Raw genomic sequence first — 14,296 nt, 5'->3', positions numbered from 1 at the left:
GATGAACAATATCTCGCGTAGAAAAAGTCTAGGATCCGGAAAACATTTCAAAAATAGATCTTGAATTTCCAAACTATATTTCTCTTAGTTATGTAGATATATAAAACGATTCCTAAATTGATTTCCAGAAAACATCTTGCCTTTCCTCGCCTGATTGTAGAAGCAAATACAAGTTCCCAAACGATATAATTATTACATCTTTGACACCTGGTTCTAGTATTTCTCGTAGATGTAGAGTCGTCTAAATTATATTTGAATTCTAATTCGAACAAATACTTTTCATTTTATGTCATTTATTAATTCAGTAGAATCTTGTAAACTTTTAGGACAGAATAATATGCACAATGAACTACTATAATATCTGGCTGATGAATAATGTTAAGGAGAACATTTCATTGTTGCATGCTTGGTCTTATTTGGTAGCTAGTGTGTGTTCATATTCCAATGTAATTTTTTTGTTCTTTTAATATATTTTAGAATGTTATTAGAATGTGCGAAAACTCAGCTAGCAATGCTCTGTTAATGAAACACATTGCCAGTTTTAATAACTGCTAATCATTAGAAAAGGATATGGCGGATGCGTAGGTTTGGGGATCGCAAATGGGATCAACTGATCTATTCATCTCTTATTTTTCAGAACAATTCATTTCGAGATGACAAGGTAATACTGATGCACATAAGAATAATTTCCCCCTTTCATTCATATTCAATGTTGTGTAATGATGAAAGTGCGTTCACTCTTAACGTCACTCCTATATCTATTTATAATCGTCTGTTCTTCAGCAGAATAGACATGATAGATGACAATGCGTTTATTTTAAGCCTTTTAATCAAACATTCCATTAAGAATAATTATTGCGATTGTTTATTCTATTATTATTATTTGGTTGTATTGTTTGTTTTGCATTTGATCTTCATAACGGATACGAACAACCACAATAAACATGAAAACAAAACAATTTGAATACATCTTCATTATGGAAAAGTAAAAGGTTTAGGAAAATCGATTCCTCACAGTGGCGGCACTGTCCAGGACATTAGTAATGCTTTCACAACATCTTGGAGCGTTGTGGCCCATTGTGGATTAGTCTTCGGACTTTGAAACAGAGGGTCGTGGGTTCGAATCCCAGCCATTGCGTAATTTCCTTCGGCAAGAAATTTATCCACATTGTGCTGCATTCGACCCAGGTGAGGTGAATGGGTACCCAGTAGGATTTATTCCTTGAACGCTTTAGCGCCTATTAATTGATATGGCGGCTCAGCTACAGCCGGAGTAATAATATGATACCAAGCATCAAAAGCGTAGTTGAGTATGCACATATAGTGAATGCGCTATATAAACGATCATATTATCATTATTATGATCCTACTCAAGTTTTCACTCTTCAAATTATGAAAATTTTCTCATCCAGTCACTGTTAGCTCCCATCAATATCATTCACTAACATAAATATTTCAGGTCTATGCAAAATTTCGCTCGCGCTTCACAGTGACTGTTGGTTGAGAAAAATAAACAATAAGTTTAATAGGATATCATGGGGCTTGGAATCCAGTCTTATAGTCAATATACATATGTCATTCTTCTTGTGATTCGATTTTTAATCATTTGTTTAGAGAGATCCGCATCCTGTGTGTATACATAATTACAAAAAAAATGCTGAATATAAAAAAAAATTATCGAATAATTAATTTTTTTTAATTAGATATACATCTTGTTAATGATTACAGAAAGTGCTTAGAATGTGCAGTTATCACCACAGGATAATATAAATTTTCAGCTCGCGCTTCGTGCTCGCATTATTTATTTGGTGAGATATCATCGTCACTGCAACCAGTCCCTAACACGTCCCTTTTTAGGTATAGAGCCTGTGTAACAAAAAATAAATAAAGTTACAATTCGCGCTTATTTTGTGAAACAGGCAAGAAGAAAATCGTGTCCGCGTCCCTTTTTAGGTATAGGGCCTATATAACATAAACAAAATATGTCACAATTCGCGCTTTATTTTGTAAAACAGGCAATAAAAAAAATCGTGTCCGCCTTTGCCCTCCCCCAAAATGTTATTTTGCCCCGTTTGCCCCCTTGAAAATCCTGGTGCCGCCACTGATTCCTTACGTATTCTTTCTTACTTCTCATACAAAAATACATGTTGTACTGCTGTAACAATTTTTTTCTTTCTTTTTTAATACCACAAACCGGGGGGGGGGGGGCATTATACCATGTAAGGTGAGCGGGCATACAAACACATCTTTATCATCGCGAAAAACAAAAGGCCATGACGTTAATATATCAGTTTAATTATATTATGCTTATGAAAAAAAAAAATCGCGTCCCCTATTTTAAATGGTGACCGGGGCAAAGCCATTCATCCTAACAGGATTTAAGGTTTCAATCGAAAAGAATGAAACAACATTATACCGAAGGAAAATGTAATATTAGAAATATTCATTATCGTTTATTGTGATAGGGAAATATAATTGCATTTGACAGCAATGGCAAGGTCTCTTTAAAAAAAAACATCTTAATCTACGGCTTACTCTCCAGAATATCACTTCACTTACCGGCTTTATCATTTTCTTTCACGGAAATCCTTTTAGGAGTGTCGCGAGTGAAGGTATAAATAACATACGGTTTTATTGATGAGGCTTCGGTAGAAATGGGTTTAACGTAGATTTGAAATTGCAATTATTTCATTAGACTATGATATCGTTTAAATTAAGAAACTACTTCACCTTTATCCGACCCTAGCTTGAACTGCGATTAGTGTATGTTATTTTATAGTGGATATATCTAATTCACTGGCTCTATCCTTCAATCTCTTTCAATTTTGGTTGGTTGGTTTATCAGTCGATTGAACGATTAATCAATAATTAGTTGATTAGTTGATTGATTATTTGATTGCTTGATTGCTTGCTTGCTTGATTGATTGGTTGGTTGGATGGATGGATGGATGGTTGGTTGGTTGGTTGGTTGAGTTGGTTGGTTGGTTGGTTGGTTGGTTGAGTTGGTTGGGTTGGGTTGGTTGGTTGCTTGCTTGCTTGCTGGCTTGCTTGATTGGTTGGTTGATTGATTGACTGATTGATTTATTGATTTTGTTGGTTGGTTGATTGAGTGTAATAATGTATTGATAAACTTCATTCATATGGATGAAGACATTGTTTCATAACACAATAATCTAAATGAAAAGAATGTACGCGTTAAAGTAGCGTTTGGGAGTCGAATGACCTCAGGAATTACGATGATTATGAGATTCTGCAATGCATGGATTGATTCTAAATGTTCGAAATAGTCCTGGATCAAAATGAAAGTTGTCAGGCAAAGTGGGGATGGGTCATGGTGAACTGTAATCGGATAATATACAGGAAAGAGGATTGTTAGTCCTTTTCCTGTTAGAATTTCCCTAGGAATGTCTGATTGGATTTGAGCAATTCATTTTCTACAAATATAAATAGCGTAACATTTTGATCGATACACAATTCAATGTAATATTGCGGTTGGTTGTTCCCATTCTTACGAAGAGCAATTACAATATCCGGCTATATTCGTGAATATTCTCTTTCACAGCGCATGTGCACTTAGTTTGCAGAAATATATTATACAAATTATAATTATGTTCCCTGTATTTGCTACAATGCATAACCTAATCTTGAATTTAATAACTGTGTTTTGGTGTTTTGTGACCTTTTTATAAATAAAATCATATTGTGAAATGTCGTTTGACTTTCCTATAACAGTATAAGATCAATTCTTATCTAAATGTTCTCTCTCGATAATGATTTATATGTCATTTATGCATCATAGTGTGATGCGCAAAAAAAATAAATAAAAGGGTGCATCATGCAAATTTCTAAAAAAGCTGCAAGTTAGCAAAGCAAGCCATCCGACCTTCCAAATTAAAAATAGATAATTTGCAATAGATTTTTGACATAATATTGATCCATCACCGTTCCTTTTCTTTTTCTTTTTTCCCCCTTTTTTTATGAAAATCTGGGGCCCATGACCCCAAAGCTCCCCTCTTCTCCCCCATCTGTGACGTCAGCAATGTCACCTGTTTTACTGTATGTCAGCAATGTCCTGGTGACCTGTTTTACTGTCTCTGAAATATCCTAATGTTAGCAAGTATAAGTAAAACATCGAATGTAATATGAATGAAGTGAGTTATAGATTTGACCCAACATATTCCTAAATCCTATTTTATCAAACATTAATTGGAAAATTACACATGAACCGATAAACTGCGTGTTTATGCGGCATGAATTTCATACATATTTTATATAATGTGTGCAGGTTTTTTTATCTTTACTTCTCAAAATTAAGAGAGTTTAATGTCGGATGCTTTATCCAACACTTGTCTTAGCTAATTAAAAATCAAGGACAGTTGTCATAATTATCTGATAACGTGTCGGACAAAAAAATGTTGGTGGACTGCACCCTCTACCTATTTCAAGTGCGCTGTTCAAATTATCCATCATTGCCTGCTTACAAATTTAAGGGTTAGTATAAGGACACATATTATCAGCAGACATCATTTTTTATTATGTTTATCATTTATGTTTAGTCGCCATAGCAACTCACATTCCGCACACCTGTCATTAGGTAAAGAGAATAATGATATTGATAAACGGATGTATAGGGGAGGTGAATGTTGGTCCAATGCTTATTAATTTATTGATTATGAGAAAGTGCTACAGATCTGTGTGTCAAGATTGATGTGAAGGTCAAGGGAATATCAAGGTTGAGCGAGAGGGACGGAGATGGTAGTTGCACATTGGAGAGAGAAAGAGGGGCAGGATTTCATCTGTTGATTAGTATCCTATTAAGAATCTATTCAAATAAACAAATGTGAGATTTATGGATTGAGGTGATTTGAATATTATAGACAGCATTAAAGGGGTGGTACCATCAATTCTTAGAGCCCTTCTATCACTCCCTTCCACCCACTATCACCAAACACACCAATATCACCATTCAGTTGTCTGGTAGCTTTTAGTGTCTTGGTGGTTATGAAGGGAGCGCCGGGTGACAACAGTGATTCACAAAGTACTATATTTATCTCTCATGCTTTCCTATAATAATTGTCATGGTTTTCTTGGTTAGCGTTGAAAGCAGGTGAGCATAACTATTACCACTGTCAATGGTATAAATGCATTTACAAAATAATATCACTGGGAAATAAATCATCACGAGCTTGAAAGTTATAGGGGTTGTTTTTAGGAACCTCACAGTGATTTTAAAACAAAACAACAATTTAAGAAAATGTTTTACCTCCTCCTTCATCCTTCCCATTCCACCCTATCTCTCACCAGCCCCCCCCCCCCTCTCTTTCTCCCTACTTTATATCTGAATTGATCAAATAGTTTTCATTTAGACAGGACTATCACTAAATTAATGAATCATTTTCTTTGATACATTTGAAATAATGAAAAAAAAATTATGTAATTAAATGGGGATGTGCGTTGCATGAGTTGAATATTATTTTGGGAAATATTTTAGAAGATTTCTTGAAATAAAAGAAGAAGGGTATTTACGATTGCAAAAAAAATGTTTACTTACCTATTGTATGCACCACAGAAACGTATGTCCAGTTATATCTCAGTACAATATCCACCATAGCTTGTGCTTGTAGTGTATCAGATGGACAAACTCTTAAGAAGTATTCGTAGAGCGTCTTATCACTGAGGTCACGACTGGTTGCAGAGTAGGCTACCTGTGGTATATTGAAGAGCTGAAGTAGATTTTGGACCTGGATCGCTACTTCACTAGATCCTGGTCCTATCACTGCTGTGATTTGTTTCCTAGAGACATCTTGAGACCCACTGCATTCTGGATTGGTAGCTTTCTTACTCGACCTCTCAGACTCTAGATTATCACTTATAAATTGAAGACTCTGCTCAAGGGCTACGGATGAATACCAACAAGAATCTCTGATCTCACAGCCTAAAGTCACTTCAGGAAGGATTGCCGGGTCTTTGTTGATCTTCTCTAAGGTATGAAGCATGACTTCAACTCGATGGATCCCATACTGTTCCCGTACCCTACCACACTGTCGTGCTGTAGCTTCCACCTCGGTAGGTGGTGGAGCGTGAACCGAAAACAAAGTTCCAATTATCAAATCTCCATCCATACGAAGAACTTCCCTATCGCTCCTCGACACCCCACTTGATGTCGAGATCAAAGAACATATCGTGATCGAAGCAATTAAACTCAGATTTATCCATCGATATACTCTGAAGGTAAATTCCATGTCGTTGTTAGATGATACAAATCCAATAAATAGAGGGTGATCAAGAATTCAGTCTTGGCTTATATTGTAAGAGCATTTTCATTTATTGGAGGGAAGAAAGCATACAATGACAAACATTTCATTACAAAGGCGTTTTATTGTCATGTCGACAGGTGTCTTTTTGTAAGCCCGTGATCAGTAATTTCCACATCCAGCATTCGACGAATGAGCTATACTTTTTATAACCTTAACAATGTTGGGAATTATAATCCTTAACAAGCAGACAGATATTACAATCAAGAAAACTTTTATCCTTACTTTGGGGAAGGTGAAACTACTGGCCCATCCGATTCCTTGGTGCGCTGCAGAGTAGTCGAGTTAGGGTGCGAGCAATAGTTCGCTTCTTCTGTCGTCTGCTAAATGAGAAGACAGACGATTTTGATTGGCTGCTTGAGTACGAACGACTTGCGGTGACATGAAAATAAGAAAAGTGAAATGAAAGCTGTCTTGTCTAACACTAGAGAGGGCGACATCATGCCTGAATATCCAGAGTCAATTGTAAATGAGTAATGACATCATCAGACAAAGCGGCGTAGATGCTTAGTATGATAAAATTAATACAGTCGGCACGACGGGGTAGGGGGACACCGCCCTCCTGATTTTCAAAGTGACTGAATAAGAGAACAAGTTTCAATAACAAAAATTGTTGATAGGAGAATGCCGAGTCGTGGGGGGGGGGGTAAAAATTAGATCCATTGGCTGAAGTGTCTCCATATTGTAATAAGAAAATGAAATTAAGTAAAAATATATCTTGTCACGCATCAGAAGTTTGAAGACATTGATAAAAATGGTTACGCATTTCATGATAACTACGCTCTACATTAAAACTTAATTTCAAGTATGAGGATGATTAGGAACGAACTAAATAATTGCTTTATTTATTCATAAATTATTATCAGGAGCGTATCAAAATGGAAAATCAATATTTTGACCAAAATCCATCGTCGCACGTTGACTATGAAATACATTCGTCTATTACCATGCCATCGCTTCAAAGTAACTTACTTCCATTTCGGGGGGGGGGGCTTTTAATTCAACTCTTCCTGATTATTATAAAGAAATGATTATAAAATAATTATAAATTGCACACTGTCTTGATGGCAAAGTATACAATTCAATCGCTGCGCTCCGTGAAAGTAACTGACTTATCAAAAATCCCCACTATGATCTTAAATGCCCCCCCCCCCCTTCCTAGTCTACAAATGTAGACCCACATCTGCAGTGTGTGTACCTCAGCTGATTCAACGAGTCTGCATAGCAGACTATGTCTATCTGAAATGGCTCGCTTCGCTCGCCCTTTCAGGCTGGTTTGCTTCGCAAACCAGTAGCAGATCCTACCTCACGAGCCATTCAGAGTCTGCATAGCAGACTACCCCCTTCCCGAACCTCAACCGCCGTATTAGATATTTAAAGTGCCACATTATTTTCATAAGTGAAATTAGCCGGGGGGCCTTAATTTCCTAATTTTTCTTTTTAGATCACACACCTCTCTTCATGGATCCATCATTAGACAAAATAGAGACCTGCATGGATAAACCGCTCGTTATGGAGATTTCTTTCATGTATTTCCTCCTTCCTTTTCCTCTTTCTTTAGTTTTTTGTTGTGGCGGTTGCCCCTTCTCCCTGTTTATTTTCTTAGATTATTTTTCTTTTTTCAATTTTCCTCGAAGTTCATAACCTGGAGCATATACGATCAGGTGCTAGATAATTTTTAAGTTTGAAAATGGGAGTAACTTAATTCGCTCTTATCATTACATTCAGACAGCCAACTCTCTTGAATAGCTCAACTCTATTATACTTGCAAAACATTACGTAAATCCGTTCTGAACAACTTGTATTCTTTTTTAATGAATGGGAATTGGGATGAATAAAAATAACATCTCCAATTAGACATTTTATTAATTATCTTAAGCAATCTTAGTATTTTTAAGAATTATTTTTGTATCCATGATGTTGTAATTGAACTATAATCTTTTATATGTATTTGTATTACTTGGTTAAAATGTCATCGATATGTTTTGTACTTCGTTTTATATATCTAGGATGCCAACTTGTATGGGTTTTCCTAAACCTTGTTTGGCAACCCGAGACATGTAAATATTTTATTTTTCTGTCTGAATAAATCAAATCAAAATCAAATCAAACATAATACAGTAGTATTGGGCTGTATCATTGTTTGAACCATCGCAGTTCTTTCGTCAATGTACGGCCTCGTTCTTCTTAGCATGACAAAGTTTCAAATTTATTTAGACTTGACATTATCTATTTAGCCTTCCCAGGACAAGTGTTTATCTATTACAACGTCACAATACTTGCATTCATCGACAATGGCTGACCATTTAATATATGAAAGAAAACATCTTTAAATGATTTTAGTCTGCGTCTTGTAACTAACAACACAACAACAACTAATCGAATTGATTGATTTCACAATAATGGTGTTATGAAACAATTTTTTTTTAATACCATGAATACATTCAGCATTATTAAAAGATTGTAAAGAAATAATTCTTTGAATGATTTTTATGACATAAGAATACACAGTTTATTTTAAATACGATGGAAAGAAAGGGGGATGCATTTGAACTTTTTCGCTTGCTGCAAGAAAAGTAACATTTTCCCTTTCTCAAATGAAGACATAAATGTGTATTTTAGGCTAATGATAGTTAAAGTGCACCGAGGGCAAAAGAAAGATTTCTCTGTCATTCATATTTCTGAAGCCGAGTGCATAGCAATGAGATGGATGGAGCAGCTATCTTCCTAATCTCACTCGAGGAAATAGAGTTTGTTCAAAAACTGTTCCATTTCCCTACTGACAGCCTGCGAGTGATTCATTACAGAGTGCCTAATGTATAATGGCAGTCAGTATCAGTCATTCCATTCATCCAGATCGCGGCTAAAAAGCTTTAAAAAATGGATAGTCAACATGAATACCCCATATACGTTTGGTGGCTTGTTAAGAAGATGTGTAAAAATGACGCGGTTTCCTTCTCCCAATCTTTGTTTCCTACCTTAATTCCATTTTTTACTGAACAAAATATGTTAAAAGAATGTAGAGTATGACACCAAAGAAACCGTATTCATTAATCTAAAATCTGATTACTTCAATTTCAGGCTCATATTCCCTTTCCTTTTAAATCTTCTATAAGCGGTTTCTAATTTCTACTCATAAAAGGAAGAAAAAACAACAACGAAATACATAACTATAGCCTGCTTTCGAATAATGCATATCAAACCATATCTTGTCTGTATTATTCTAACATCTTGACATTTCAGAGCTGTTTGTTTATGCTTAATTGGATGTATCAATGGTTGAGAATTAGTTTTGATTTTCGCCCTATACATACAGGATCTCTCTCTTTTTCTCATAAGCGAACTTCCGACTATTCATCATTTTAATCGCGATGACGGGGGTTTCCTTTCGATTTTACCATTGTCAATTTGCTCTGTATGCCTTTATAATTGATCAGAGAATATACTTCAAGGATGCATTGATAAAAAAATTATTTTATTAATGAGAACGCATTAGTAATCGACGTTCATCATGTTTTCCCCCGTTTTGAGCACTTAAGGGGTAACTATCCCTTTTTAACGATAAGAATAAAACGACTTGATGAGAACATATTGCGAAATATAATAGAATATGGCATTTCCTGTATCTGAGGATTGTCGATATTGTTCGAGAACTTTCTGTTTTCACTTCAAATAGAAAGTGTTATTCTTCAGAATATTCAGATAAATTATCTTTAGTTAAGGCAAAATTGGTTGAGTTTATCGAGATAGACTCATCTCTTTCTCAGTCAGGGCCAACATCGATCGAAATATTACACCCTCCACTTGATCACATAGTCTATCTTCATTTTAAGTGAATGGCATTAGACTAATTCCGCCTATAAACATTTCGTCTAATAGCCATTTGGTACAATAATCACTTCATCTAATCACCAGTTCATCTATGACCACTTCGTCTTTCCAGTTGGTCTAATATCCATTTCATTTTTAATCAATTCGCCTAATAAACACTAAATCAAATTAGGCTAAATGGAATATGAACTAAATGGCTATTGGACAAACTTATTATTAGACACAATGTTCAGTGGACGAATTGGTATTAGACCAATTAAAAAGAAACCCCTATTCTCGTCCTATCTCCCCTCGATTTTACCAATCATGCCAATTCTCTCTCCCTATTCTGAGTACTTTGAGAACCTATTCATAAATTATCTCATAACCTCCATCTCTCTCTCTTTCTAGCCCCCCCCCCTTCCACAATTGCTCTGGGAATGCTACAAAATTTTTTGTACAAATTAATACCTTATTCTCCACCTCTTTTCTAATCTCTCCTTTAAATGAAGACATCTTTAACAAAACAAATCAAATAATTTACACTTCAAGCAAAGTCTATTTAATTCCCAATTCAGAAACATAATTGCAACAACAATTAATTATAAACATAACAAGATGTGTTTTTTTCTCTGTTGATTCATGCCCTTTACTACACTAATACAATTCATAATTCATTTTTATGACTGTATTTGCACAGTAGCAGTAATTTCATGGACTTTAATTTCAAGATTTTGAATGAGTTTAAAACATATTCAATTTCCAATCAAGAGGAACATTTTCTTCATGTTCACAACGAGATCTTAACATATTACAAAGAAAATTAGGGGAAAGCAAGAAATTTTGAGATGAATGTTTATGTGCATAAAGTTGAATTTCTAAATGATTATAATATTTCTTCAATTATTAGTGACAGAGGGAAACAAAGTCGACTTTTCTATTCAAAGTACTGTTACAACCAAACAAGTTAGAATTTGTTTACCAACTATTTCAGCACCTCATATCTACAAAACATTTTCATAATGGCGGATAGAAAATCAGATTGTAAGTTTGGGGAAAAAAACGCAAATATTGTTTGGAAATCATTTCAGTACAGCATCAAACCATTGATACAATTATATCTCAGCAACCATTATCTTCACAGCACTTTTTTTCATAAAATAATACTTGTTTCATAGTAATATAAAGACATTTCCTACATTAATCCTTTCAATTTGTACAATTAAAAAGCAAGACCACACAGTGAAATAAAGTAAAAGGAGAAAACCCATGAAAAGTTAAGATCAGGACCCTATCTTTGAAGTGTTGCGACAGATGCAATCAATTACAACTATGGACAGCCAGCAACGGCAACATCCAAAATAGAAGTTTGTTCAAAATATCTTCTAGATACGATGTATATTCAGACATCCATCGCTCTCTTGAAAATTTAGCGTGCTCTGCTTTAACAAAGGATATTGGGCAAATTTAGAAAAAAATGACAATGATGGATTTTGATATACATGTAGTTGAGGTAAGTCAGATAAATAATAACACTTTGTAAGATGGGACCCAGGGCCCCCTTTATGTTCATTTTACCCTTGTGATAGTAATCAGATAGAAATCATGATGATGCAATCTATTTTATATATGATTTCTAGATAAGCTTTAGTAGTACCTTCTGAATATGAGCAGAAATTCTGCAATTTTCTCATTTCCAGGACATGAAATGCAATCTACATGTACCACATTGGTTTAAAGAGAGCAGTACATGTACAAATGTCCCTGTAATTCTTAAATGACAGAAGTTTTGAATCAAACACAAAGTATGCGTCTACTGAAGTAACATTACCTTATTACAGTACATGTTAGTGAATGTTACGTCAACTCGCAAGAGTACACATGTTTACTTCATACATTAGGCCAAAGTTACAAATCTATAAAGAACATAGCTCTCTTTAATTTTCGTACAATGCAGTGTAACAAACCGGGGATTGAATTAGAAGTATTACTGCAAGCAATTGCCAGCTCAAAGCATAGTGGAATCCCCAAATACATTAATTTAAGCTTGAATTGTAGAAACTCCTCTACAGCTTATACTTGAAGGAGGCTTAATTTATACAATTTAATATCACAAACAATAGAATTAATGATCTAGCAAAATCAATGATTTCAAGCAAATATTTCCAGTTTTAAATGACGTTATGAGTCAACATAATCCTGTACACACACCCTGAAGGTTGACAGCAATGGAATATCAAAGATACAATAGGATTACCCGCATTCTGCATTGTCTACTGACATCAGATGGTACATGCCTTTAATCAGTAGTCAATAAGGAACTTTTTACAGAAAACAGAAATTATATCCAATGAAAGCAAGAAAAGTGTGCAGCTCTAACCTCTTCAGATGGCCCTCTTATCACAATGGAAGCAGGAGAACCCCTGCAGTTGAAGGGGGGGGGGGAACCTTTCTTTGTTTGCTTCTTCCTAGTCACATTTTTATTGAAATGTAAAGCAATTTATAGTAAGATTTTATTTATTATACATAACTTATTGATTACACTCCCTTTCGCTTGTATAAATTTTTCTATGAGTAATCAGGGAGTATTTGCATGCAGTATATAACACATTGATGCACATGTTAGATCATGCCAGAAGATTTTTACATACATGTTGTGTAGCAATGGTGTAGTGTACAGCACCAATCATCATGTGTAAAGTGAACCGGTGTCTTTCATAAAAGACATCAACTGCTTCTGCTCAGCTTCAAGTTGTTGAGATACATCCTGAAAGGTGTAAAAGAATAAGACCGATTAACTCATTGCCTAATGGAACCAGATGATCCCTGTACAAAGTCTATGGATATTATAGAATTCAGTAGTCAACAGGTTAACCCATTACGTATTGGAACCAAGTGGTACCTGTACAAGATCTATTGGAACTACAGAAATCTGCAGTCAAAAGGTTAACCCATTGTCTACTGGAAACAGATGATCCCTGAACAAAGCCTCTGGGAATTACAGAATTCAGTAGTCCACTGGTTAAACAATTGACAGTGAATTGAAGAAATAACCCAAATGACCTTCATTTTGTAGTGAAACCCCTTTTTCCTTTTTTTTTTGCTTTTCAAATTTCTCAGAAACAATGACTTCTATTTTGTAGTGATAAGCTTTTTTTTTTGCGCTTTTCAAATATTAATGAGCATGCGACCCCCACTAGGGCCCTGCATGTGTGTAATCTATCTTAGAGAAAGGGTGTACATGTATGCATTAGAATTAGCTAAAATATAAAATTAAATAAGAAAATTGTTTACCTTTATGTATGGTTGAAGAATAGAGCATGATAATAGAGGCATGAAGGATGCTATGAGAAGAGCTAATGGCTCCCTATCAGATATGAATGTGACGTAGAGAACACCTGGTAATCGCTTCACTTCACAATAAGTAAGAACTATGGAGAACAATAGAAACACACCTATTAAACATATTTCATAAATTGTATAAGGGATACACAAAGTAAAATATTAAATCTAATTTTATTCTACAGAACAGCAACTTAATGAATGATAAATTGATAATTGTAATCCTCAGATGGGTGATTCCATACGTGTCGTACGGGACATTTAGAGAGCATTTGACAGTTTTTGACAAGAAAAAACAAAAAATATTCCAGTAACTATAGGTGATCATCAAGTACTACCAGAGTGTTAGAAAAACCAAGACTTAACATGACTTGAATTCACATCCTGTATGATATAGATTTAAAATAGTAATGTGTCGTACGGACGCAGAAAAAGTGGCTTTTTTAGAAACCTCAAGTTTGTACTCAAAAGTCTGTGAGTTGGGCAAATAAATTTCATAGAAACTGAACTCAAATTGACACTAAATTACCCAAGAACAAACACATTTATAAAAGAAAGCAAAATAAACATTCATGAATAAATAAAGCAAATTAAAATTTTCGAGAACATTGTGGCGTACGGGACATTCAAAATGTGTCGTACGGGACATCTCTAAATTGAAGCCAAACTTACTTACTTTATGTCACTTTGACTTCTTCAATCACATTATTTGGCTGATGATAATGATAATTCTATCAAACTAAGACATTCATTGGGTTAGAAACCGCTATTAGTTGAATATTTCTGTCAATATATCATAAACAAAATAATGTGTCGTACGGGACAATTGT

At 34.8% G+C, this 14,296-nt stretch overlaps 2 protein-coding genes across 3 annotated transcripts in view; both read right to left on the bottom strand.

Moving 5' to 3' along the window:
- Positions 1–5,401: 5,401 nt before the first annotated feature.
- On the bottom strand, positions 5,402–6,643 carry LOC121412510 (metabotropic glutamate receptor 1-like). Its single transcript, XM_041605307.1, has one exon. The coding sequence runs from the start codon at positions 6,240–6,242 to the stop codon at positions 5,544–5,546; it is 699 nt and encodes a 232-aa protein (XP_041461241.1). The 5' UTR covers positions 6,243–6,643; the 3' UTR covers positions 5,402–5,543.
- Positions 6,644–10,670: 4,027 nt separating this feature from the next.
- Positions 10,671–14,296, bottom strand: part of LOC121413233 (proteasome assembly chaperone 1-like) — a 52,098-nt gene continuing 48,472 nt past the window's right edge. Inside the window, exons 6-7 of one of the 2 annotated variants that reach the window (XM_041605977.1) lie at positions 13,419–13,579; positions 10,671–12,891 (exon numbers count right to left, since the gene is read on the bottom strand). In XM_041605977.1, the coding sequence (XP_041461911.1) occupies positions 12,814–12,891; positions 13,419–13,579 (239 nt within the window). In that variant the 3' untranslated portion in view covers positions 10,671–12,813. The remainder of the gene's footprint in view (positions 12,892–13,418; positions 13,580–14,296) is intronic. The other variant, XM_041605978.1, reaches the window with a different exon arrangement.

The sequence above is a fragment of the Lytechinus variegatus genome, chromosome 4 (genome assembly GCF_018143015.1).
Source record: "Lytechinus variegatus isolate NC3 chromosome 4, Lvar_3.0, whole genome shotgun sequence".
Classification (NCBI taxonomy): Eukaryota; Metazoa; Echinodermata; class Echinoidea; order Temnopleuroida; family Toxopneustidae; genus Lytechinus; species Lytechinus variegatus.
The sequence above is the reverse complement of the archived record's forward strand: the minus strand, read 5'-3'. Positions and strand labels throughout refer to the sequence as shown.